Source organism: Globicephala melas, chromosome 15, assembly GCF_963455315.2.
Source record: "Globicephala melas chromosome 15, mGloMel1.2, whole genome shotgun sequence".
Classification (NCBI taxonomy): Eukaryota; Metazoa; Chordata; class Mammalia; order Artiodactyla; family Delphinidae; genus Globicephala; species Globicephala melas.
The window spans coordinates 23,577,611-23,604,570 of NC_083328.1; the positions used below are offsets into that span (position 1 = coordinate 23,577,611).

The 26,960-nt window shown below is 38.3% G+C and overlaps 1 protein-coding gene across 1 annotated transcript in view; it reads left to right on the forward strand.

The window, feature by feature from the left end:
• Window positions 1–26,517, forward strand: part of SMG1 (SMG1 nonsense mediated mRNA decay associated PI3K related kinase) — a 97,848-nt gene extending 71,331 nt beyond the window's left edge. Inside the window, exons 42-63 of the mRNA XM_030847169.2 lie at window positions 579–827; window positions 1,316–1,454; window positions 1,534–1,643; window positions 1,772–1,990; window positions 3,251–3,441; window positions 4,172–4,344; window positions 4,494–4,773; window positions 5,226–5,498; window positions 5,726–5,960; window positions 6,122–6,348; window positions 8,647–8,797; window positions 8,900–9,089; window positions 9,285–9,754; window positions 12,282–12,419; window positions 13,773–13,925; window positions 15,370–15,549; window positions 16,495–16,722; window positions 17,653–17,864; window positions 18,026–18,132; window positions 19,219–19,398; window positions 19,477–19,583; window positions 21,888–26,517. Of these exons, the coding sequence (XP_030703029.2) occupies window positions 579–827; window positions 1,316–1,454; window positions 1,534–1,643; window positions 1,772–1,990; window positions 3,251–3,441; window positions 4,172–4,344; window positions 4,494–4,773; window positions 5,226–5,498; window positions 5,726–5,960; window positions 6,122–6,348; window positions 8,647–8,797; window positions 8,900–9,089; window positions 9,285–9,754; window positions 12,282–12,419; window positions 13,773–13,925; window positions 15,370–15,549; window positions 16,495–16,722; window positions 17,653–17,864; window positions 18,026–18,132; window positions 19,219–19,398; window positions 19,477–19,583; window positions 21,888–21,965 (4,290 nt within the window). The 3' untranslated portion in view covers window positions 21,966–26,517. The remainder of the gene's footprint in view (window positions 1–578; window positions 828–1,315; window positions 1,455–1,533; window positions 1,644–1,771; window positions 1,991–3,250; window positions 3,442–4,171; window positions 4,345–4,493; window positions 4,774–5,225; window positions 5,499–5,725; window positions 5,961–6,121; window positions 6,349–8,646; window positions 8,798–8,899; window positions 9,090–9,284; window positions 9,755–12,281; window positions 12,420–13,772; window positions 13,926–15,369; window positions 15,550–16,494; window positions 16,723–17,652; window positions 17,865–18,025; window positions 18,133–19,218; window positions 19,399–19,476; window positions 19,584–21,887) is intronic.
• Window positions 26,518–26,960: the final 443 nt, after the last annotated feature.

Below are 26,960 nucleotides of genomic sequence, written 5' to 3' on the forward strand. Positions count from 1 at the left end.
AGTCACAACTTCAGGTTCCAACATCTAGACAAATAAAATGAATCTAAGTAGGGCAGGTATGGGAAGGAGCAAGAGTTTGAAAGGCTTCAGATTTTTTTAGGTAGGCCTAGGAGACTACAGAACAGGTACTGAGGGGGTGAATTGGAGGTGGAATTAGAGAAGGGCTATTTAAATTTTTGTCTAAGGTGTTTCTGAATATCTGTTGTTAATTTTACATTGATTAAGTCATATTGGTGAAGAATGAAATATGTGCAATAAATGAGTGATAAATTTTAAACAGAATTATATGTTACAAAGAAGAATGTAACTTGGATGTTGAGCTTGAATTGAACCTCAAGAAAATATAACAGTAGACAGAGTTTTCAATAAAGTAGTAATACCAAATTAAGAAAATGATATGTAGATTGTAAGAAAGATGCATAGTCCAGACGACTTGGCTATTTGATGGATGAGATTTAGCTAGCTAAGTAGAGAGTTCCGCTGAAAAACCAGTTTTTAAAATACTGCTTTATATTCAAGGTAATCTTTATCCTTATTTAAAGAAAGTTGATCTTTCCTTAAAAAAAATTTTTTTAAAGGCCCAAGATTCCTACCAAACTCCTCAGAATCCTGGAATTGTACCCCGTCCTAGTGAACTTTATTATAGTAAAATTAGTCCTGCTTTGAAAGCAGTTGGACTTAGTCTGGATGTGTCCCGACGGGATTGGCCTCTTCATGTGATGAAGGCGGTATTAGAAGAGTTAATGGAGGCCACGCCCCCAAATCTCCTCGCTAAAGAGCTTTGGTCATCTTGCACCACCCCTGATGAATGGTGGAGAGTCACACAGGTATGTGTTTTGTTTTAGACTATCATTAGTATTATTGTTTCTTTGCCTGCTTCCTGTCTTGTCTTGTTCACCTTCCTCCTGCCTCCCTCCAGACTTGGTAGTTTGAGACCTGCATTTGAATCTTATATTACATTTATTTTTATGAGTCATAGCCATGACTGGATGAAGGCAGAATGGAGGGGATTATGGATTAAATGAAAAGGAGAATAAAAACTTTAGAAAGGGAAAAACTAGAGAGGCTGAAGAATAGTTCTGTTTTTTTAAACCTGCATTCTGATACTGATTAAGTTGGACCAACCTGTGTCGTATGCTGTTGCTCAGTGCAGAGTTTCTGTGACTACGTGCAGCGTCCCTGCAGAGCGCTAGCTGTTTATTTAGAAATAAGGGAGTAGGATTATGGAGGTTTGTAAATTTTAGAGAATCAAGTCCATGTTGGAAGGAAATTTGCTAATGATGCTTAACTTGCTCCCCCATCCCCTCTTCTTTAGTCTTATGCCAGATCTACTGCAGTCATGTCTATGGTCGGATACATAATTGGCCTTGGAGATAGACATCTGGATAATGTTCTCATTGATATGACGACTGGAGAGGTTGTTCACATAGATTACAATGTTTGCTTTGAAAAAGGTAAAATTAAAGACTTTTTATATGAGGGTCGAATTTATTTTGGTGAAAGGACAAAAATATAATGATTTATCTTTTCAAGGTAAAAGCCTTAGAGTTCCTGAGAAAGTACCTTTTCGAATGACACAGAACATTGAAACAGCACTGGGTGTAACTGGAGTAGAAGGTGTTTTTAGGCTTTCATGTGAGCAGGTATGTGGTTTTTTTTCTCTTACACCTCTTAGTGTACCTGTTTAAATCAACAAATCCTTTGGAATGAAAAACTACATTTTAATGAGGAAACTTGTGGCAAAACTTAATTAAAAGTCTTCTGAAAACAGGTTCTACACATTATGCGGCGTGGCAGAGAGACTCTGCTGACACTGCTAGAGGCCTTTGTGTATGACCCCCTGGTGGACTGGACAGCTGGGGGTGAGGCCGGGTTTGCTGGTGCTGTCTATGGTGGAGGGGGCCAGCAGGCCGAGAGCAAGCAGAGCAAGAGAGAGATGGAACGAGAGATCACTCGCAGCCTTTTTTCTTCAAGAGTAGCTGAAATTAAGGTGAGGCCAATGATAATAAGTCATCGTCATCTTTTGGTTAATAGTTAACGTGTCCAGGACTTCCCTGGTGGCACAGTGGTTAAGGCTCCGCCCTCCCAATGCAGGGGGCCCAGGTTTGACCCCTGGTCCGGGAACTAGATCCCACATGCATGCCACAACTAAGGAGCCTGCCTGCCACAACTAAGACTTGATGGAACCAAAAAAAAAAAAAAAAAAAAATAGTTAACATGTCCAGGGAATTCCGTGGCAGTGCAGTGGTTAGGACTCGGCGCTTTCACTGCTGGGGCCTAGGTTCCAGCCCTGGTCGGGGAACTAAGATCCCACAAGTTGTGTGGCATGGCCAAAAAAAAAAAAGTTAACATGTCCATAAAAAAGTTGAGTGAAACTTTTTCTTTTTTTAAAAAAATTAATTAATTTATTTTTGGCTGCATTGGGTCTTTGTTGCTGTGCACGGGCTTTCTCTAGTTGCGGCGAGCAGGGCTAGTCTTCGTTGCGGTGCGCGGGCTTCTCATTGCGGTGGCTTCTCTTGTTGCAGAGCATGGGCTCTAGGCACATGGGCTCAGTAGTTGTGGCTCGCGGGCTCTAGAGCGCAGGCTCAGTAGTTGTGGCAGACGGGCTTAGTTGCTCCGTGGCATGTGGGGTCTTCCTGGACCAGGGCTCAAACCCGTGTCCCCTGCATTGGCAGGTGGATTCTTAACCACTGCATCCCCAGGGAAGTCCAAGAGTGAAACTTTTTCTAAAAATTGGTTTTGTACGACTGTAGTGTATAATACTGAAATGGCAGCGAAGTAAGACACAGTTTGCTGTGATCTTTCACTAAGAAATGCTCCCATGCAAAGACACACAGTCACCCTCACACATGGGAGGTGGGTTAATGATTTGAAAAAATTATACCTTTCTTAATAGACTGAAAAGTGTTTACCAATGACGGTTTTAAGTGTTCTTTACTTGGATAGCCTCCCTCCTTCTTGATTTTAATATCGTGGTAGCCAGTGATGCTAATCTTGTTTTGTGTGGCATGGTGGTAACTGCGTGTTATTGTGGAATTGAGTCTTCATTTTATGGCTGTTTGAATTGACCACATTAGTTATCTTTGTAAAAATATGGGTGATGCCATCACACACACACACCCCGGCTTTGTTGAGATTTAAGTAGAGTAACATGTGCAGAATGTCCTTCTAACATGATCCTTCTGACAGACATCATCATATCTCATAGTCAGCCCTATATAAGAATCTTCCTAATAATGTCTTTTTACAGGTGAACTGGTTTAAGAATAGGGACGAGATGCTGGTTGTACTTCCCAAGCTGGACAGCAGTTTAGATGAATACCTGAGCTTGCAAGAGCAACTAACAGATGTGGAAAAACTGCAGGGCAAACTGTTGGAAGAAATAGAATTTCTAGAAGGAGCTGAAGGAGTGGATCATCCTTCTCATACTCTGCAACACAGGTTTAAAACAAGTGTTGAACTCTTATTTCTAAAGATATGCCATTAAGGATAATTTTCATATTTTTGTGTAAACATTGTCAACTTGAATTAGAATTATTGCAGCAACTCAGATAAATAAAGCTCTCCCAAGGACTGCATTTTCAAAGTGTTAATAAAGCAGAATTCACTTAAATTTTCTGCTTTATTATATTTAATTTACATGTTTGAGTAACTATGGGAGATGGTGGACATGGTGGTTAGAACACTGAACTTGGATTCAGAAAACCTGGGGTTTGGTTTTCTCTCTGCGGTTTGTATCTGAATCCTTATTCATTTGTGCAGTGGATCTTGTCTGCTTGGCTGAGTTTTTTTGAGCATTAAACTAAAAGTGATCTAAGTGAATGAACCTTGCACAGAGCTGCTGCCCAGCTCAGTGAAGGGTGGTTAAATGTATAAGTGCCAAACACTGCCGGAGACGCTGAGATTACGGAGACCTATTAAGTCTCAGTCTTCCATACTTCAAATAACTCGTAACCCTGGCAAATGTGGTAGAATTTTATTTAAAATGTTGAGTGTAGTTAGGGAAGTCTGTAGGGTCAGGAAAAAACAGAGAAGGAAAGGACATTTGAGCAGTGCCCTCAAGATTGAAAAGGAGCTTACCAGGCAGTCCAAGTATAAGCAAAATGTACTTTCAGGGTGATGAAAGTACACAGAAGAAAGAAGAGCAATCAAAAATTTTTCCTTCCATTAGGTATTCTGAACACACTCAACTACAGACTCAGCAAAGAGCTGTTCAGGAAGCAATCCAGGTGAAGCTGAATGAATTTGAACAGTGGATAACACATTATCAGGCTGCATTCAATAATTTAGAAGCAACACAGCTGGCAAGTTTGCTTCAGGAGATAAGCACACAAATGGACCTTGGTATGGGCTGACTTATTTTAGATATACATGTGAGCATGTGGGTTTTGTTGTTGTTGTGTTCGTGTGTGGAGTTCTGGTTTGTACTCCCTTTCAGTAACTGCTGATTTGAAATGGTTTCATTGTAATCAATGATCATCTTTTACCCAAAGGTCCTCCAAGCTATGTGCCAGCAACAGCCTTTCTGCAGAATGCTGGCCAGGCCCACTTGATCAGCCAGTGTGAGCAGCTGGAGGGGGAAGTCGGTACCCTCCTGCAGCAGAGGCGCTCGGTGCTGCGAGGCTGTCTGGAGCAGCTGCACCACTATGCAACCGTAGCTCTGCAGTATCCGAAGGCTATATTTCAGAAACATCGAATTGAGCAATGGAAAAGCTGGATGGAAGAGCTCATCTGTAACACCACAGTAGAGCGCTGTCAGGATCTCTACAGGAAGTAAGTTTGATCACTTTCCATTTTCTTTACTTCTCATTGGGACTGGAAGCAAAGTTGTGTTCATGTTTTTAATTGCATAGTATTCTATTTTTCTGAAAGAAATGGTTGATAGATGGAATTTAAATGGAGTCACTTTTCTCTTGGTTTTAAGAGGGTTTGAGCTCATGTTTTCCTTTAAAAGACAGTGTGTTTTTCCTAATTGATTAAAATGTATCCCAGTGTAAGCATGGTTGGATCAGGGTAAAGAGAGCTGAATTCAAATATTGATTCTATCGCTCACTAACAAGTTATCTTAGGAAGCTACTTTCGCTTTCGAGACCTTTTCTGTAAAATGGAAATAATGATTTCTACTCTTCAAGGTTTGAAGATCAAATGCAGTATTCCATATTGTCTTTTTTCATATTTTGTAAGGCGTGAACTTTTTTTACAAGCACCTCTTTCTCTGTTTACAGATATGAAGTGCAGTATGCGCCCCAGCCACCCCCAACCGTGTGTCAGTTCATCACTGCCACTGAGATGACCCTGCAGCGGTACGCAACAGACATAAACAGCCGTCTTATTAGACAGGTGGAACGCTTGAAACAGGAAGCTGTCACTGTACCTGTTTGTGAAGATCAGTTGAAAGAAATTGAACGTTGTATCAAAGTTTTCCTTCACGAGAACGGAGAGGAAGGATCTTTGAGTCTAGCAAGTGTTATTATTTCTGCCCTTTGTACCCTCACAAGGTGAGTTAGCTGACCACATAGTGAGACCATTTCATTGTCTTGCGAACATTGATGCTTATGGAGAGTGCATGTGTCTTTTGTTTGATCCCAAACTTAAGATATCCTTTTTCTTTCATTAGTCTTGCTCGGTGTAAGACTGCTTTATTTCCTTTCAGATTTTGAATATCCCATTTATGTGTGTTTAGCTAAGTCAGTTTCACTGTACAAATATTTATCTCATTTTTTAGACGTAACCTAATGATGGAAGGTGCAGCTTCGAGTGCTGGAGAGCAGCTGGTTGATCTGACTTCTCGGGATGGAGCCTGGTTCTTGGAGGAGCTCTGCAGTATGAGTGGAAATGTCACATGCCTTGTTCAGTTACTGAAGCAGTGTCACCTAGTGCCACAAGACTTAGACATTCCTAACCCCATGGAAGCATCTGAGGCAGTTCACTTAGCTAATGGTGTATACACCTCACTTCAGGTGAGTACTTCTAAATTAGCTTAAATTTTAGAAGTTTGTTTTCGGTATTGAACGTTGTGTTTCTCATCTCTGGGTCCGAAAAGTGATTTGACTTCCTCCCTTTTAATGCTGCTTTCTCTAAACTCAGAAAGCATTAAAATATGTTTCTCACATATTTATAGGAATTAAATTCAAATTTCCGGCAAATCATATTTCCAGAAGCACTGAGATGTTTAATGAAAGGAGAATACACATTAGAAAGTATGCTTCATGAACTGGACAGTCTTATTGAGCAGACAACTGATGGTGTTCCTCTGCAGACTCTAGTTGAATCTCTTCAAGCCTATTTAAGAAATGCAGCTATGGGACTTGAGGAAGAAACACATGCTCATTACATCGATGTCGCCAGGCAAGTGAATGCTAAGCTGTGTTCTCTTTTCTTGTGAAAGAGATGGGTAGCCAGATAAAAGTTTTGAGTTCTTATTTTACTGTAAGCTTACTTTTAATTTTCAGAGCAGATATATATATATATATATATAAGCATTTATAAGTAATGTCTTTAAAAAAAAAAACCTTTTATTTGGGGGAATTCCCTGGTGATCCAGTGGTTAGTACTGTGCGCTGAGGGCACGGGTTCAATCCCTGGTTGGGAGCTAAGACCCTGTGAGCCTTGAGGCAGGGCCAAAACAAACAAACAAAAAACAAAAAACCCTTTTATTTGGAAATAATTACAGACTCATAGGCAGTTGTGTTTAAAAAAAAAAGTGTGCAGGGAGGTCTTGTGTACCCCTCATTCCTCCTTCAGTGTAACGTCTTGCATACCTATGGTACAGTAGCAACACCGTGAAATTGACATCGGTACAGTCCACAGAGCTTACTCAGATTTCACCAGTTACACATGCACTCGTGTGTGTGTGTGTGCGCGTGTGTGTGTGGTTTTATCACGTACATATATGTATTCTTTTAGGGCTGTAGTTTCACCATACATGTGCACACACACAAAGTAGAGTGTGGTACTTTTTAAGCCAGCCCTTGGAACTCCATGGAAGCATCTGAGCCAGTTTAGTTAGCTAGTGGAGTATACACCTCATTTCAGATGAACACTTTTAAGTTAGCTTAAGTTTTATAAGTTTGTTTTAGGTATTGAACATTGTATTTCTTGACTCTTAAATCTGGGTAACAATTTGACTTTGGAACCTGTAGAGGTTGGGCAGTTTCTCCAGCCATGCACTGTACCCAAAGCTAAGCCCTACTCTTTGTGCTTCGTGACTCAAGGCCTCTTTCTTTGGCATTCTGATGTCCAGTTCCCTTCAGAAGGTATAATTGAGAGAGTAGAAATGAATTGACCCACCATACTTCCTCCCATGGGAAAATTTCCAAGATACAAGAAAGTAGAATAGTAATGAACCTCCATTTTACCAACTTCAGTAATTATCTGTACCTGGTTAATCTCTCTCTCTCTTTCTTGCACCTGTTTAATCTTATTTAAATTGTACTGCTCCAGTTATTTTGAAGCAAATACCTTTTCATTCTTAAACTGCAGGAAGTATATATCTAAAATGCAAACTTATTTTTCTTAATTTATGGAGTCTTATTTCACCAAAAAAGGTAACAGCTCCTTAATGTTTTCTTTTATGTTGCATTAAAAATTTTCCTATTTTCTTGTTTCTTTGTAGTTGTTTTACCATAAAATTTAAAAAGTAACTGTAATCAGTATAGCATAAACATAAATGCCAGCCAAATAGTGATTTAGATTATTTGCACAAGAGCTTTATCATAAAATTTCTAACATTATTTTAAAACTTAGATGCTAAATCTATACACTTTTCTTCCTCACAAAATTTCAGCCCTTATTTTCCCTTAATATCTAATCTAGATTCCCTTTACTGTCAAATGGAGGAATGTTTCCTTCCATGTATGCATTGGGTTACAGACTTCGTGTTTGATTCTGTTACAGCCTGTGTGTATCTTGTATTAGAGAAACTTTTTGGTAATCTCAAGTAAAACTTTATACCATCATGCAGCTCTTTTTCCATTAGAAATTTCTCGGGTAGCCTAAATTTTAAATTCTCTTAATAATTCCTGATAGTTTTATAGCTATTTATGTGTGTGTGATAAAGTTGAAAATCTAGTTAACATTAGTTTTACTGATAGTAGTCATAGGTACTGGGAATTGTATTTTTGCTTTTTTATATAAAATGTTTAGAATAGTGCTTGGATACATAAACACTACGTAAGTTCTTAATTTAATGATAATGTGAAAGGCAAATTTATGAAGACCTACCTTCAAGCTATGCATTATTCGAAACTCAGCATGCCAAAAATGATAGGTATTTCCATTTACTGTCTGTAGCTGGCTCTGCCATGTGACAGTAGTGTGAACATACTTGACAACTTTTGCTAGGTCCACCGGCTTTAGAACTGTGTGATTCTCGACATTTAAAAAAAAATATTGTCATTTTATATTATTTTACATTCTGTGTATAAAGTGAGACTGTAATACTTTATATAGTTCTTTTTAAAATGTCATAGTTCAAATTTGCATAAAATTTACTCACATTAATGATGGCTAATAACACTCCTTCCTTCATACAGAGACTTTTCCCCTAGACTCCATACACTAGCTGTAAGACTTGTTGATCTTACATTTTCCCCCAAATTTAATACTCTTCAGCGAGGGTTTTAACTCCCCTTTCTTTTCCTCTAGAATACTTCATGCTCAATATGGTGAATTAATCCAACCAAGAAATGGTTCAGTTGATGAAACACCAAAAATGTCAGCTGGCCAGATGCTTTTGGTAGCATTTGATGGCATGTTTGCCCAAGTTGAGACTGCTTTTGGCTTATTAGTTGAAAAGGTAAATATTGACATGGTTTTATGAATAATGCAAATGTAGGAAAGTAGTTGTTCAGTGTGTGAAGAGTGGAGAAGTGAACTTGCTTTTCTTTCATTTACATAGCTAAATAAGATGGAAATTCCTATAGCTTGGCGAAAGATTGACATTATAAGGGAAGCCAGGAGCACCCAAGTCAATTTTTTTGATGATGATAATCACCGACAGGTGCTTGAAGAGATTTTCTTTCTAAAACGACTACAGACAATTAAGGAGTTCTTCAGGCTCTGTGGTACCTTTTCTAAAACTTTGTCAGGTAATATTTCACTCTTAAACAAGCTGGGTTTAGTTGTGTAGTACTTTGGAGGGGGACAGGATAGAGTAGGCTTAATTTAATTGTAAATTAAATTAAAATACTAAGTTAATGCAATCTTCAAGTTTTTAAATAAGCAGCATTATTACCTTATTTTAGTGTTGCATGAAATACTGAAAGAAAAATTTCCTTTTTTAGGATCAAGTTCACTTGAAGATCAGAATACTGTAAATGGGCCTGTACAGATTGTCAATGTGAAAACCCTTTTTAGAAACTCTTGTTTCAGTGAAGACCAGATGGCTAAACCGATAAAAGCATTCACAGCTGACTTTGTGCGGCAGCTCCTGATTGGACTCCCGAACCAAGCCTTGGGCCTCACGCTGTGCAGCTTCATCAGTGCTCTAGGGGTAGACATTATTGCTCAAGTGGAGGCAAAGGATTTTGGTGCTGAAAGCAAAGTTTCAGTTGATGATCTGTGTAAAAAAGCAGTGGAGCACAACATCCAGATCGGGAAGTTCTCTCAGCTGGTCATGAACAGGGCGACTGTGCTGGCGAGCTCCTACGACACTGCCTGGAAGAAGCACGACTTGGTGCGCAGGCTGGAGACGAGTATCTCCTCCTGTAAGACAAGCCTACAGCGCGTTCAGTTGCATATCGCCATGTTTCAAGTTAGTATTTCTCTTTATAAAGGGGTTTTTCCTCAATGTAAGAATTTGAAAAACTGCGGGAATTAATACAGAACAGTATAAAGAAGAGAAAATTTTAAACTTCCTGAATTGTGCCAGCCCAGAGCAAACACCGAAATACATTAGCATTCCGGTGCTGTCTTTCCAATTATTCCTTGTTTCTCTTTTACGTAGTTGAGATCATTTTGTGTTCATGCTTTGTGTCCTTTGAATTAGTTTCCATCAGAGTTGTATGGTTCGTGTTTTCATTAAGTATTACTTGTAAATGTAATTTCTAACAGTTGAATGTGTTCGTTAGGTGGATATGCCTTCTGTACTGTCTAACATAATTATTTCTAAAGTGACTTCTGTTTCCCTGATTCTCTAAGCTCTGTGCATACATTGGTCATCACTTGGGAACTGTTTTTTAGAAGGCTGTTTTTGTCCTTGTTTGTTTAGAGGCAGTATGACAGGCTTTGGGGGAGTAAGATGGATTTGGATTCAGGTATATGAACTTAAGTTTAACTTCCCTTAAGGTCTGATTTCCTTACTTGTAGAATGGGGACAGTATCTCTCTAAAATGTTGATGACTGTGCAGGTTAAAAATGATGATTTGTGGGGCTTCCCTGGTGGCGCAGTGGTTGTGAGTCCGCCTGCCGATGCAGGGGACACGGGTTCGTGCCCCGGTCCGGGAGGATCCCACATGCCGCGGAGCGGCTGGGCCCGTGAGCCATGGCCGCTGAGCCTGCGCGTCCGGAGCCTGTGCTCCGCAACCGGAGAGGCTGCAGCGGTGAGAGGCCCGCGTATCGCAAAAAAAAAAAAAAAAAAAATGATTTGTGTAAGACACTAAGCACAGTATAAATTATAGCTATTTTTCTTCTTTCTTTATTTCAAATATAGGCTTCAATATTGTCAGTAGCTTCAGACAAGTTGTAACTCATGGAGTAATATTGGGGGACTACATTATCCTGGGATCTGTTTTGGCACAAACACTGGTTACTTTGTGTAACCAAATTTGTTTTCTGAAATGTATATAAAGCAGTTATATTTGGCAGTGTTACAAACCAGTTAATAACTTCATTTATATTGAAGCTACTTCCCAAGAGTGGAATTGGTGGGGCATGGAACCAGTGTATTTCCTTCTGTTTGCAGTTTTATCATTAGCTGTGTTCTTACCTCATAAGAAAAGTAATTTATTCAAATTCTGAAGTTGCATTTATTATATATTAACAGTTCTTCTAGCACATTGGGATTTTTTGGTATTTATTTTACTTCTAAAAAATATAATGTTGAGGGGCTTCCCTGGTGGTGCAGTAGTTAAGAATCTGCCTGCCAATGCAGGGGACACAGATTCGAGCCCTGGTCCGGGCAGATCCCACATGCCGCAGAGCCGCTAAGCCCGTGCGCCACAACTACTGAGCCTGCGCTCGAGAGCCCGCGAGCCACAACTACTGAAGCCTGTGTGCCACAACTACTGAAGCCCGCGTGCCTAGAGCCTGTGCTCCGCAACAAGAGAAGCCACGACAATGAGAAGCCTGCGCCCCGCGACAAAGAGTAGCCCTCGCTCACTGCAACTAGAGAAAGTCCGCGTGCAGCAGCGAAGACCCAATGCAGCCAAAAATTAAATAAATGAATAAATTTATTAAAAAATGCATATATATATATATATAAAATGTTGAAAAGTTTTTTTTTTTTTGGTACACGGGCCTCTCACTGTTGTGGCCTCTCCCGCTGTGGAGCACAGGCTCCGGACGCGCAGGCTCAGTGGCCATGGCTCACGGGCCCAGCCACTCCGCGGCATGTGGGATCTTCCCGGACCGGGGCACGAACCCGTGTCCCCTGCATCGGCAGGCAGACTCTCAACCACTGAGCCTGAAAAGTTTTATTGTTTAATACATTTTAGAGTTTATTCCCTTAAAAAATTGACAGCTATATGGAAAACATTATCAAAATCCTTCCAGTTTTGTTCATCTGAACACATTTTAAGCTGTAAGCACAATGTAACTTTTAAATTTTAACCCAAATGCCCCTTGGGCCTTCTGGGGCCACCTTACAGCATACAGGATGGCTTGATCCTCTGTCAGTAGTTACCTATGCCTTTCTGTCGCTTGTAGGTTCTCTGGAGAATTCTTTCTTCTGTGACTGCTGCCATTGCTTCTTTCAGTTACTTGTAAACTCCGTGCTGGGGAACTCTTCCCCTACCTTGCCTATTCCAACTTCTTAACTGGAGATTATATTTTAGGGGGATTGTGCAGCAGATTTTTACTTAGACTAGGAAACATCTTCGGAATTACTATTTAAATGTTGCATATCAGTGATCCCAGAAATTTATCAGCCATTCTCTACCTCAGGAAATTTTCCACCTGGTTGATTCTTTTATTGTGTTTCTGTTATTCTTCCCTGCTCACCCCACCTTGCTGCAGCTGGGTTTTTTCCCTCTTCCCCCAGTCCTAAATCACACCTCCCCTCCCTTGTTTATCTAAAGGCCTTTTTCCTGCTTATTTTATTACATTTCTTTTTCTTTGAACAGTGGCAGCATGAAGATCTCCTTATCAACAGACCACAAGCCATGTCGGTCACTCCTCCCCCTCGTTCTGCCATCTTAACCAGCATGAAAAAGAAACTCCATACTCTGAGCCAGATTGAAACTTCAATTGCAACAGTTCAGGTGTGTTTTGTCAGATCCTCCTTCTGGTACATCTTACTTTTAGAAATGACCTCCACTGTGGTGAAGTGTTAGTGCTCTGTTGTTCAGTCTGTCCTTGGCTTCTAAGCCACAGGAACATAATACCTTTTCACTTTTATTTTTAATTTATATCTTTTTTTCTTACCCTCCAAAGTAACTGAATCTTAGCAGTATATTTTGAACCAAGAATAGAGATATACTAAATATTCCAAGTTTTTAATGAATTTGATATTACCATGCTTTTATACATTAAGGGGACCTTGGTAATGGGAAAAACTCGAATACCAAATTTATTTTCTGAAATGTATACAAAGCAGTTATATTTGGCTTATTATTAATATCCAAGAAGCTTAGGCATTTCTTTACTTCTATTGTGCAGTTACTTAATGGAATTTTGTGATGTCAAAGGCAGCAGAACATTTTTCCAAACCATTTTTATTGACTATTTTTTGGTCATTTCAGCAAAATATTTAATCTCGCTTTCCTTTTTTAAATAAGAAAAACTGGTTTGATGATGGCTTTATATATCTCTCTATAGTGAATATTCCTATATCTCGTACACTCAGTAGTAACTGACATGTTTCTGTTCTTTTTATAGATTAATACTAGTATAAAATCAAGTATAATCACTTTTATAATAATTAAAATTTTTTTAATAAAATTTTTCTGGAGCTCACTTCTTTGAAGATTGAAATACCTTTTCTCTACAGCATGTTAGTCCTAGTTTTCAATTTAGGAGAATGAACTCATGCCCTTTCTGATTTTAGAGGTGTATATGTGTGAGAGAAAGAAATAGGGGAGGGAGGGGAGAGCGAGAGCAAGAGAGAGACTATGAATGTGAATTCCTCCGCTCAAAACGTTGAATAAATAATGAAGCAACTTCGTTATATAAAATCTTCCTCGTCATGATAACCTGGCTGTATTTTTACCATTATTCGTAAATTTTTGCATTTGTGGGAATCTGATTTTCATCTTTCACAATCAAAAGTATAAATGGATTTTCTTGTAGATAGCACATATAGTACAGTGGGAATTTGGTGTAGCAGGTGTTTTGTTTTAAGGACTATTTTATTTAAAAATGAAAATGAAACTTCTTTCTGCAAATTTTAAGACAATAAACTGAAAGCCAATCCTTACCTATCCAAAACGTGTTTAGCCTTAAATATTCAACGTGAAATCAAGATTAATTCCAAAAGGTGACAGTTTGTTAAAGATGTTTTCTAATTTACTTATGCCCCATCCTACTTCTTTTGAATCTCTTGTATTTATATAAAATGCTCAACAGACAGGAAGTGAAGAGTGTCGTTTTCACTGAGATTCTGCTGGCTTTTATAGGAGAAACTGGCAGCACTTGAAGCAAGTATTGAACAGCGACTCAAGTGGGCAGGTGGTGCCAACCCTGCACTGACACCTGTACTACAAGATTTTGAAGCAACAATAGCTGAAAGAAGAAATCTTGTCCTTAAAGAGAGCCAAAGAGCAAGTCAGGTATAGGCACTCATGTGCGCCATTTTGTTTTCTGTTACAGGATTATATAATTGATTGGAAGTTACATGTGGGATAATTAGGAGTAGCTTGAGAGCCACTCTCTAGTTTACAGCACTGGGAAGAAGGACTGATAGGCCTTGGGGGAGAAAGATGGGGCATCCTTAGGCTGAGCTCACAGCCAGTTGTTTCCCTAGACTCTTATTACCTCGCAGTTAAATATAAGGTGGATCCAGCCTCTTGGAAAATAAGGAGTTTAATTCCATATTTATCTAAGATTTTCCTTATATGCAACTATAAAGATTTGAATGTTATTTTTTCCACATGGCAATAAAATGTCTTAGGACCTTGTGTACTGCCAGAGGTTGTGGATTAACTTTGTTGTGATTGGGAGCAAAAAACAAACAAACAAAAACTACTATGTACTTTTTAATCAGGTGCAAAATTGGACTAATATGATTCCCATATCCCATATACCCATTACCAAAATTTAATAATTATCAACTTAAGCCCTACTTTATTTCCTCTATACTTCCTACTCCTCCTTCACATCCCATATTTAAGGAAATCCCAAATATTATATCATTTTATCTGTAAGTATTTCAATAAGTATAAAAATGAGAACTATTGGGACTTCCCTGGTGGTGCAGTGGTTAAGAATCTGCCTGCCAGTGCGGGGGACACGGGTTTGAGCCCTGGTCCGGGAAGATCCCACATGCTGCGGAGCAACTAAGTCCGTGTGCCATAACTGCTGAGCCTGTGCTCTAGAGCCTGTGAGCCACAACTACTGAGCCTGCACACGTAGAACCAGCCCATGCTCCACAACAAGAGAAGCCACTGCAATGAGAAGCCTGCACACCACAACGAAGAGTAGCCCCCGCTCACCGCAGCTAGAGAAAGGCCATACTCAGCAACGAAGACCCAACGCAGCCAAAAATAAATAAATTTATTTTTTTAAAAAAAGAGAGAACTATTTAGGAACACAGTCACAATACTATTGTTGTACCTTAAAAGATGTGCTTAATATTGTCAAATATCCAGTTAGTGTTTTCTGATCTTTATGGTAAAGTTAGGCAGGAGTAGAAGCAGAAGGGGAACATTTCAGGTTGGAATTCAGACACAGCACGAACAAATTGCAGCTGAATATCATAACAGTTTTAGTATGGAGTAAAATTTCAGTTAAAAAACAATCGTGCAGAAGATAATATTTACCTGATTCTCCTTAGGTGCTTTTGGCCATCTCAGTCTTAACAGCATCAACCAAAAAATGTTCATTTATTTAGCTTTTATAAGGAGTAGGTCTGTTTCCCACAAGAGTCATACATTCATACATTTTCAGGACCTGGTCCTGAATTCTGGAAATCAATAGGTAGTATTTTTTTGTTTTCATTAATTGCAAATTTTTTCTTCATTGTGGTGGTTCCACTCTTCTTTTTCGTCTTCACAGGTCACTTTCCTCTGCAGCAATATCATTCATTTTGAAAGTTTACGTACTAGAACTGCAGAAGCCTTAAACCTGGATGCCTCATTATTTGAACTAATCAAACGGTGTCAGCAAATGTGTTCATTTGCATCACAGTTTAACAGTTCGGTCTCTGAGTTAGAGCTTCGTTTATTACAGAGAGTGGTAAGTCTTGAATCTTGGTGGGAGTGAAGAGATTGGGTGATTAAAATAAGACCAACTATATGCCCTCAAAATCAATTTAATACATTCACTCACTACTTTACATTTATTGAGCATGTACTGTATATGAGATGTTATGAGGGGGTACCGTGATGATTAAATCTTGCTTTTAGCCCCCAAGGAACTTATTTACACAAATAATACAGTGAATGAAAAAGTGAAAAGAACTCTCAGAGTTACAACTGGAAGTACTGTGGAGGTTCGGAGGGGAGGAGAAAGACAGTGTGTAGCAAATGACTCAGATGCTCTGAAAGTAGGGTAGCAGACAGAGGGCTAGTGGAAGATGAATGCTGGATTATCAGGTTGATAAATTCGGCATTTCTACTTTGTGGGAAGGCTTTAGACTATGTATTACGAGACTCTGGTTTCATTTTAAAGAGTGATTTAGGGCTTCCTGGTGGCGCAGTGGTTGAGAGTCCGCCTGCCGATGCAGGGGACACGGGTTCTTGCCCTGGTCTGGAAAGATCCCACATGCTGCGGAGTGGCTGGGCCCGTGAGCCATGGCCGCTGAGCCTGCGCGTCCGGAGCCTGAGCTCCGCAACGGGAGAGGCCACAACAGTGAGAAAGAGTGATTTACAGTGGGTTTAGTTTCCCGGATATGGATCATCTTTGTTATTCCTTAGGTTTCTTAGGTTTTCTTAGGTTTTAAACTTTAAACATTTATGCCCTGTATGATTATGCAGAAAAGGTAAAAATCTTAGTCTGTATTTTATAGATTGTTTATTATTGTCAAGTAGTGTTTTGTAGGTAATTAATTCATGACTCAGCAACTGAGGTTCTTTGTGTTGCGGCTTGAGTTATGAATGTCTTTTGAGATGATGATGAAGAAAAGAACCTTATATTATTCTGGCTGATACTTAAAATCAAACAAATGCTTATTCTATTTAGGACACGAGTCTTGAACATCCTATTGGCAGCTCTGAATGGCTTTTGTCAGCACACAAACAACTGACCCAGGATATGTCTACTCAGAGAGCAATTCAGACAGAGAAAGAGCAACAGATAGAAATGGTCTGTGAAACAATTCAGAATTTGGTTGATAATATAAAGACTGTGCTCACTGGTCATAACCGGCAGCTTGGAGATGTCAAACATCTCCTGAAAGCAATGGCCAAGGTAAGACTAATACCATTGACACATAATTACTCCCCCCTTTTATAAAATTACAAACAGTTTTATTTATGAGAAAAAACCCTAATTTCTCTCAGGTCATATTGTTTGTCACTGAGTTAATTTGTGTTTTCATCAACTATTTTTTTTAAAGCAGGTAGTAAGTATAAGTAGTATTCTGATTTTGTTCACAGAGAAACCGGGGCTTAGAGAAATTGATTTATCCAAAGTCATATAATTTATAGTAGAGCTGAAACTTGAACCTAGTCTCACAGAGTATTTAGATCTCTAACCTCTCTTGCACCTCCCTACCCAAACTTGTATAGCTTGCTTCCAAAATAAATGAAATATCTTCCCTCCAGTACAGAATCTAGATAGTAAGGAAACTGAATCCCCAGAAAAGGCTGCGTTACTTCATCATCACAAAACAGTAAATCATTTCCTTTTTGGATTTTTTTTTTTTTTTTCCCACATCACGTGGCTTGCAGGATCTCCACTAGGGATCGAACCCATGCCCCCTGCAGTGGAAGTGTGTAGTCCTAACCACTGGACTGCCAAGGCATTCCCTGGATTTGTTTTTTTTTGTTTGTTTTTTTGTTTGTTTTTTAACATCTTTATTGGGGTATAATTGCTTGACAATGGTGTGTTAGTTTCTGCTTTATAACAAAGTGAATCGGTTATACATATACATATGTTCCCATATCTCTTCCCTCTTGCGTCTCCCTCCCTCCCACCCCTGGATTTGTTTTTCATTGGAGTTTTTATTTGTGCTGGAAACAAGATTCCTGTGGAAAAGGAGTTAAATTGTAATAAGCATGTTATAAACACATTGGTATTTGAAAAACACGTATTACCTGTTATCCAAAAGGTGATGGTTTTAAGAGTAATTACTGAAGCAAATACCATTTTTCTTGATCATTAACATACTGATTCTAGGATGAAGAAGCTGCTCTGGCAGATGGTGAAGATGTTCCCTATGAGAACAGTGTTAGGCAGTTCTTGGGTGAATATAAATCATGGCAAGACAACATTCAGACAGTGCTGTTTACATTAGTCCAAGCTATGGGTCAGGTTCGAAGTCAAGAACATGTTGAAATGCTCCAGGAAATAACTCCCACCTTGAAAGAACTGAAAACACAAAGTCAGAGGTAAGAATGCCTTCTGGCCTGAATTTAAAATATAAGCAAAACATCTGGTAGAGTAAGTTTGTTTATTTAATTCATTTAATTTTTTTTCAGTTTTGTTCATATTTATAAGTAGCTATTTGCTAAAGCATATCATAAATGAGCCATTTTATTTTATATTTCAGTGTCTATAATAATTTAGTGAGTTTTGCATCACCCTTAGTCACCGATGCAACAAATGAATGTTCGAGTCCAACGTCATCTGCTACTTACCAGCCATCCTTTGCTGCAGGTAAGACTCCCCTACTTCAGAAGAACCTGAATCTTGACCTGTTAATAATCTACACATAGATGCTAAGATGTTTAATGAGTGTCTAATATGTTTCTAGTCATCACCTTTTTAAAGGGTTTCCTTAATGAACCTATTTACAAAGCAAATTGAGTCACAAATGTAGAAAGGGGGAGAGCGGGAGGAGGGATAAATTGGGAGATTGGGACTGACATATACATAATGCTATATACAAAATAGATAACTAATGGGGACCTACTGTATAGCACACGAACTCTACTCAGTACTCCGTAATGACCTATATGGGAATAGAATCTAAAAAAGAGTGGATATATGTATATGTATAACTGATTCACTTTGCTGTACAACAGAAGCTAACACAACATTATAAATAACTATACTGCAATTTTAAAAAATTAATTATTTAAAATAAAGGGTTTCCATAAACTTGTCATATCTCAAACTGAACAAATTCTGGCTTAATTTTAAAAGTACTTATTGTTAGAGAGTAAAAATACCGTGTGTTCAGATACTCTCTAAATAATTTATTTTATGATTATAAAATATATTCTGTTAGGAAAATACAGAAAAATAATTATAGGAAAATCTATAGTTCCATTCCAATTAGAGGTAAAACCACTATGTATTTGTTGAATTCCCTATATGCATGCACACACATATACAAGTTGGATCATTCTGTGAATGCAACTTTTGTTGCCTTTTCCCACTTACTATTAAATAGATAATTTCCCTATCATTAAGTAATCAAAAAAATGACTTAATGGCAAGATTTAATGTGCCATTCTATGACTTTACCGTATTAATTGTTGGACAGTTAAGATATTTGTAGTTTTTTAATGCCACAACAAACTCGTGAGCATCATTGTACAAATTTATATCTGAATATCTAGCTGTTTAGGCTATATTTTTAGGAGGAGAGTTTTTATTTTAAGGGATAAGGACTTTAAGGTTGTAAAATCCTATCTAGTATCAGGGCTGTCCATTTGTAGTTGATGACTGAGAGAGCACTGCCCTGCTCCTTCATTTTCTGTGTACATGTAAATTGAGCTACCAACTCTTTCTCTATAGCAGTCCGGAGCAACACTGGCCAGAAGACTCAGCCTGATGTCATGTCACAGAATGCTAGAAAGCTGGTTCAGAAAAATCTAGCTACATCAGCAGACACTCCACCAAGCACTGTTCCAGGAACTGGCAAGAGTGTTGCCTGTAGTCCTAAAAAGGCTGTCAGAGACCCTAAAACTGGAAAAGGTAATTAGTCAGAATAAGGATACCTTAAATATTAATACTAAGTGGTGGTTTGACTTACACGTTTCCATTGCTTCACAGCTGTGCAGGAGAGAAACTCATATGCAGTGAGCGTGTGGAAGAGAGTGAAAGCCAAGTTAGAGGGCCGAGATGTTGATCCGAATAGGAGGATGTCAGTTGCTGAACAGGTGACCATTTTTTAAACTTGAGCTACACATTTTAATGCTGCTGAAACAGTATAGGTTTAAAGATCCCCTCACCCCTATCCTTTGGTGATATATCAAGAAATAAGGAACTTAAATTGATTTTATTGGCTTCAGAAGATTTTGAGTGACACAGTTCTAGGATTATCAAATATTCAGCATTTGACTCTGACTCTACCCTATTAGCACTTTCCTTTCTTCCCAGTTCTCTTTTAACAAAAATTTGGGGTGTGGCTTGACCCCCTGTCCTCCAACAGAAGACCGTTAATTTGCATTTTAGAGAGGGCTGTGTGAAGGTTTTGAATGAAATAAGGATGACATTTTGGGTGTCATAGTATGTATAAATAGTAGTATCTATAAAGTGTTCTTGGGTGTCAGTTTGTCTGAAGTTATTACTCTGAAATTTTATCATTAGTGTTTCTAAAATTGTATATATAAATTCAGGAATGAATTCTTTTCCCCATAGCTGTTTATTTTGAAAAGTTTCAAACCTATAGAAATATAGGAATGCTCATATACTCTTTACCTAGAATTGGTAGACCAATTGTTGATGCTTTCTTAACGTTCACTTTACCTTTCTGTGTATGTGTGTTCATACACACAGTTTTTCAGAACCACATTTGAGAGTTAGTTGCAGACATTCTAACACTTCATGCCTAAATACTTTGTCTCCTAACCAAAACATTTTAATAATATATAGCTATGATACAATTATGTAATTATCAACTCAGGAAACTTAACATTGATGTTAACCATTGACTTCTATCCAACATTGAGTCCATATTCAGATTTCTCCAATTCTTCAAATGTCCTTTATTACTTAGCCTGCCTCTCCTTAACCACCAACCCAACCCCACCCCAACCCATACAAGATTTAGTCAAGGCTTATCTTGAATTTCATATACTTGTTCTACTTTTAATCTCCTTTAATGTCTAGAACAGTTCCTGAGCCTTTTCTTTCTTTTCTTTTATGACACTTATATTTTTGATGTGTCCAGACTACTTGGTTTGCAGAATGTGTCTCAGTTCGTATTTGTCTGACATTTTCTTCATAATTAGATTCAGAATCAACATTTTTCGCAAGAATACTTCGCCAATGATGTGTTCTTAGAATCTTACATCGGAGGCATGTGTGTGTTTGTGCTATCTTTGTTGTTAAGTTAGATCACTTGGTCAAGGGTAGTGTTCTCCTGAATTCTCCATTACACATATGCCTTTTCTTCTGTGGGGTAAAAATTTGAGACTTGTGAATGTCCTATTTTTTTAATGGTTTGGCATCCACAATTCAAATTTAACATCAACAAGGAAAGTTTTTTTTTTTTTTTTTTTTAAAAAACACTGTTACATCTCTGTATAGGATCTAAGCTTAAGCTCTTCTTGTTTAAGACTCATTCTTTAGAGAGAGTTCGTCAAGTTTGTCAAAAACCATGGACGGTGTTCTGGGTCCGGGGGTATCCTTACTTCAGAAACTTTTTGGTAGGTTAATGGGCTGTGTGCTTTCATGACTGTGCATCTTAGGTCTCTGTCCATCTTTTTAAAGGATGCTTGGCTATTGTGCTTTTTATTCTGATAGTTATTAAATTTTATATGAAAAAGTTAAGGGGCTCACAGGAGTGGGGTAAGTATAGAGTTCTTTGCATACAACTTTTGGTGTAGGTTACAATTGAGCAGCCTTATATTGAGCATTTACGATATAATTGGACCCTGATGGGTGCTCTGGATAGAGATAACGATTATATCTCTTACTATAAAAGAAAATTTAGCTGAGTCAGAATCAACAGATATGGGGACTTCCCTGGCAGTCCAGTGGTTAAGGCTCTGTGCTTCCACTGCAGGGGGCATGGGTTGGATCCCTGGTTGGGGAACTAAGATCCCACATGCCGCACAGTGTGCCCCCCCCCCAAAAAAAAAGAAGAATCAATAGATATTTGCTGAGTACCAATCTGTTTCAGAATCTATCTGCTGGGCACTTTTTAATGCACCTAAGCATTTGCCCAGTGAATTCATATGTTTAATCCCAAGGGCACCTGTGGGGTCAGTGGTGCTATCTCTTCATCTAAGGATTCATAAGGCTTAAAGGGGATTGTGACTTTCCCAAGACACACATTTGTAAGTTATGGAATTATGAAGGAAGCTCAGATTACTTAACTTCTCTTCCCACCATGACAACTACACATCTTTGGGTAATTAATTTGGGAACTTACTCCTAAACAGTTCATATAACTCATATATGAGCCATGTTCTTTCAAGTTTTAAATGGCTTTAATTCTATCCTGCCTATTTTTACAGGTTGACTATGTCATTAAGGAAGCAACTAATCTAGATAACTTGGCTCAGCTGTATGAAGGTTGGACAGCCTGGGTATGAATGGCAAGACAGTAGATGAGTCTGGTTAAGCGAGGTCAGACATCCACCAGAATCAACTCAGCCTCAGGCATCCAAAGCCACACCACAGTCGGTGGTGATGCAACTGGGGGCTTATTCTGAGGAAACCTAGGAAATCTCGGTGCGCTAGGAAGTGAATCCTGCAGGACAGCTGCACTCAGGGATACGCCCAACACCATGGCCTGCAACCCCAGGGTCAAGGGTGAAAGAAAGAAAGCTCACCGCCTGAACACGGAGATTGTCTTTCTGCCACAGAACAGCTGCAAACGTGTCAGGAGGTTAGCTGCAGAAAGAAATCGGGATGCCGCGGAGCACAGAGTGATTTGGAACTCCATTCCACCTGACCCTGTGTGTACAATCCAGGAAAAATCAAACCCCGCTCAGAAACAGAGAAAACTGGGGCCGCGACACAGCCAAGGAAGATTTGATGCATTCAGATTCTTGCATAACACTTGTTGCTTGGCAACAGTACTGGTTGGGTTGACCAGTAAGTACAAAAAGGCTATGCGATATGAATTTCAGAAATGGACTGAAGAAGGAGAGCTATGTAACAGATAACACTACGTTGGAAGAACTTCTGAAATGAAGGGAAAAAACCCACCCCATCCTCCTCCTCCCCAGCCCCCACCATCTGCCCATCCCCCTTTACTTGATCTAGTAGATTAGCCATCTTTCACATTCACTTTTATTTCAGTCCTTATACTTCATATTCTTCCATCTCAATGCTGTTAACAACTTATATTTGGAGTGATAAACAGAAATTTTTCCAAAACCACCAGTAACGTGGAAAATGCAAGGATGGTTTAAAGGTCTGGTGATCACATACAAAATGTAATTCTGATTATTTAAGTCATTTCTGTGATTCTATCATGTACAGTTTCCAGAATTGTCACTGTGCATTCACAGGTAATGAATCTAACAGACATTTGATTTAATGTACACTCCCCTTCGCTTATAGTGTACATTTTTGGGAGGTCATTCAAATTTTCCCTCTTCTGTGATTGCTGTAGTTTCTTTCATAGAAAGTAGCTAATCCAATGTAATCTTTTACCTTTTTAAAAACCAGGATAGAGTACCTATTAGAGTTTTACATTGTTGATGACAGATTAACAATAAAGTGATGTTCTGGTGGAGGTAGAGTGAAATGTTTTTTTAATTCAGTTTTCTCATTTGGTACTTTTAATTTACAATTTACAAGGTGTAAATTAAAAGTGCTTTAGTTTACCTGGCATTTTAGGACATATACATGAAACATCAGCAAAAGTGCGAACCACCAACATCTTTTATTAAGTTCAGTTATTAGTGTGTGAAGTACTTTACTTTTTCCACAATTTTAAGTTTCCTGTTCAGTAGTGAATTCATGATCAAGGTTTCCTTAAATTTAGCATTGCATTTCAGTACTGACTGTGTAAGCTCAATTGTTGATCCAAAATAAAAATCCAGACTAGAATAGGATTCCTAAAGTCACGTATCAACACAAAGTAGAACATGATTAAAATCTGGATTGAGTACATTTTTCCTGCATTTTAGAGATTAGCACTGTGATCACTTTCTAGTTGCCAGTCTTCACAAACTTGAAAGGTATTAAGGAAATATTCCACATAGCTCTGGCCTTTCCTGTATCCTCATTGCCACGTTAATATATAATCTTTAAATACTCATGGGAGAATGCATTTCAGTATCAGTGCTCTTCGAATACTTTGACAGGTATTACAAGAAAGGTGGTATCTTTGAATACCCCCATGTGTCTAATAGCAAGTTAAGGAACCTAGTGCATCAAATTTTATTTTCTTCATTCATCTTGAACCTTATTTTCACAATCAAAACAACCTATCTGGAATAATAATGCCATATTGTGTTTTGCACACTGCTTTATTTCCTAGAGGCTATTGCACTCATCACTTGATTACCTCTACTCTCTCTCAAGATTAAACAGTCTTTCAACAACATTCTTTGTCACAGGAAAAACTTTTATCACAGTGATAAAACAAGTTCACACTAGTTTGTCCCTATAGGTAGTATTCAGAAATTGCTTCTTCTTTGGTAAAGAAGATAAATGAAATAGGTTAATTTTATTGCCTGTGAATTTCAGGCTTCAGAGGTACCTGGCACCTTATCCTAGCGAAAACAAAACAGCTTTACATAAAAAACATGCGTCTCTGCTAAATTGTCCATCACTTTTACTTTAAAATGGTCCCTCAGAGAATAGTGTGGCATATACATGTTTGGTTGTAGGGCAGATAGGAATAACTGGGGACTTCAAAGCTTGCTCTTCACTGCACTCTGGACAACAAGACTCCCAATCTGTACAGTTTGGCTTCTTCTGGGAAGTCATTTGGCAAGTAGCCTTATTTTGACCTGTTGTAAGAGAACTCAACAGTCAGATTTAATCAGAGGTACAAAGGCCTTGGTGATACAGCAGTTTGAGAAGACAGGGATATATTTTGGTGATTATCTTGTAAAATAATGTAAAGTTCAGAGTGCTGTGGTTATGAAGTCATGCATTTTTGACGATACAGAAATACCTGTGGAAAACCAGGGGTCTGCCTCTCTCTTTCTCTCCCTCCTTCTCTCTCACCCTCTCCCTCCCCTTCCCCTTCCTCTTGCTCTCTCTCCCTCCCGCCCCACCCCCTTCCCCTGTCTCTCTTATGCTCTCTCTCTCTCTTTTTCCCTCTCTAAGATTCAGGGGGTACAGAATAACTTATGACCCTTGGAAATTGAAGTTTATCTTAAGTGTTTTGCTGTCTTTAATTTTCTAGAATTGCCTGAGTTTTAGTTGATTTATCTGTAAAGCTGTGGAGGCTTAGTAGTTTATGGTGCTGTCTGTGTTTCTCTTTTACTGTTTCTTTGGTGTGTCCTGCAGTATTTCATTATTTCTGGTCATGAATTCTTCACATAGTTTGCTAGATGGTTATTAAGATTCTTTTGTGTCTGACACTTGTGAGTTTTTTGAGATGTGTGAGGTTTCTGTGTGAGAACTGAGAATCAAGCTCTTGATCTGCTTCCCTAAATTGCTTTCTTAGAGCCCAAACCCCAGGTTCAGGGTGAGGGTTTATAATACAAAGAAGAACTTCCATCACTTCTGCCCTTAACACTTGCCTCTATTACCTGAACTTAGTATGTAGTGTTCTTTATATTGTCCAGCGTTTGATGTTATCTGCATTGTTTTTAACTGTGGTTGTTCTGATGTGTGAAATTTAAGGAAAGAGCCATTAAAAAATTCCAAGCAGGGCAATGCAAGTGCAGCCAAATATTAGAGTTGATGTGCAATCTTAGGTCCTTTTAAATTTGGGGTGATACAGGCAGTACTTTGAATTGAAAAGTCTTCCTGGCCTATTTTCCTCCACATATTTGTGATTACTCTGGGGGCTTACTTGTTTTGGCAGTACTAAAATCAAAGAAGCTGGTTCTTCTTTTCTCCCAATTCTTTTCATATTAAAGAAAGCATCTACAATTAGCCTTGTTAGCTTCTGTTCGTATACATCAAAAATCAGTGAACGCTTTTCTGTTAGCACATTTAAGTACCTTTGTTTTACATAAAACCAGATAAATATGAAAACCAATGACCTTCCATTCTGTATCTTGAGATTGTAAAATGCCAGTAATTTAGAGCTAGGACTTTCCCCCTCCCCTTAAATCTAGGAGGTAGACTATGTTAATGGTAAGGGTCACTTAAAGAAGTGACAGATTTTTTCATTATTTGGGTTGTATTAGAAATACTCCTTCTATGGGGAAGAACTAGCATTATAAATTTTCCAAACACTGGGGAAGGAAATTCACTGTATTAGGAACCCGGAAGGGTTTATTGCACTTTTCCTGCTTTTTTTTATGCCTGGGTAAGAGTATCACCATCTCTTATTTACAAAAGGGCAAATGGACTCCAATTGAGAGAAGCTTTATAGGTTCAAGAGTTAGTTGTACAACATGAACCATTCAGTCTCTTTGCTTTCCATGGGAATTTGGGCTTACTAGGGAAGCTGTTGTGCTAATGCAAAAGTGTCATGCAATTAGCTCGGCTTTTGAAGATGATAAACTTAATGAATTGAATGTTGTTCTGAAATGCAGACTTGCAGAATGTTTTTATGTCTTTCGAAGCAGCTTTTTTTTGGTTGTTTTTTTTTGACCCAAGTTTCAGCTCCTGTTTGAAGTTCCTGTGTCAATTATTTTTTGGTTTAAATTTTCCTTATATTTCCACCTGTGATGTCAATGGCAACATCACACTTCACTTGTTAATTTACTTTACCCTTATTATGTAGAGCAAATTGAGTTGAACTGAATCTTCCTTGTTCTAGTAACATTGTATAAATAGAGTGGATTCTCTGTACAAAAGGTTGTAATGCCTCCTGATGGTTATAATTTTGTGATTGTATTTAAGGTTAAAAGTTGAATAAATCACACCAGCTTCCTGAAAGTGTTCATAATGCAACTTTTGGAAAACAAAAATACATGGCCTACTTTGTGCATATTTGCATTAACGTGGCAAAGATTGTATGAAATACCTGTTTTTCAAAAAATAAAGTGTTAAAAGACGTAGGATTTAAGCTCTGGATTTGTTGAAGTAGTTTCCAGAAAACTTAATTTTGGAATATGGGGAGATTTTTTTTTTTAAAGCTAATTATTAATACCTACAAAAGTTTAAAAACTTGATTCTAAAAAATGTATTTTACACTCAGTGTTCTAATAGTATTTTTGAATAGCAGTAGAAATTTTACTTCAGTGGGAAAGTTCTTAGTATTAAGGCACAATTTATTAAGCTTAATTTTGTATTTCTTTAAAAACTCCTGTAGAATACTATTGACATGTATATCCCTGGTGTATGAAAGCTCTGAAGGAAAACAATGTCCAGCTTGTTTTAATATCTAGAAATCAGATTGCATTTGTTGCTGCTAGATTATGTTAGGATTTATGTTAACTGTTTAGCCACCTGATATATTTCAAAAGTTCACATCCTGCCTTTGTAATACCAAAAAAAAAAAA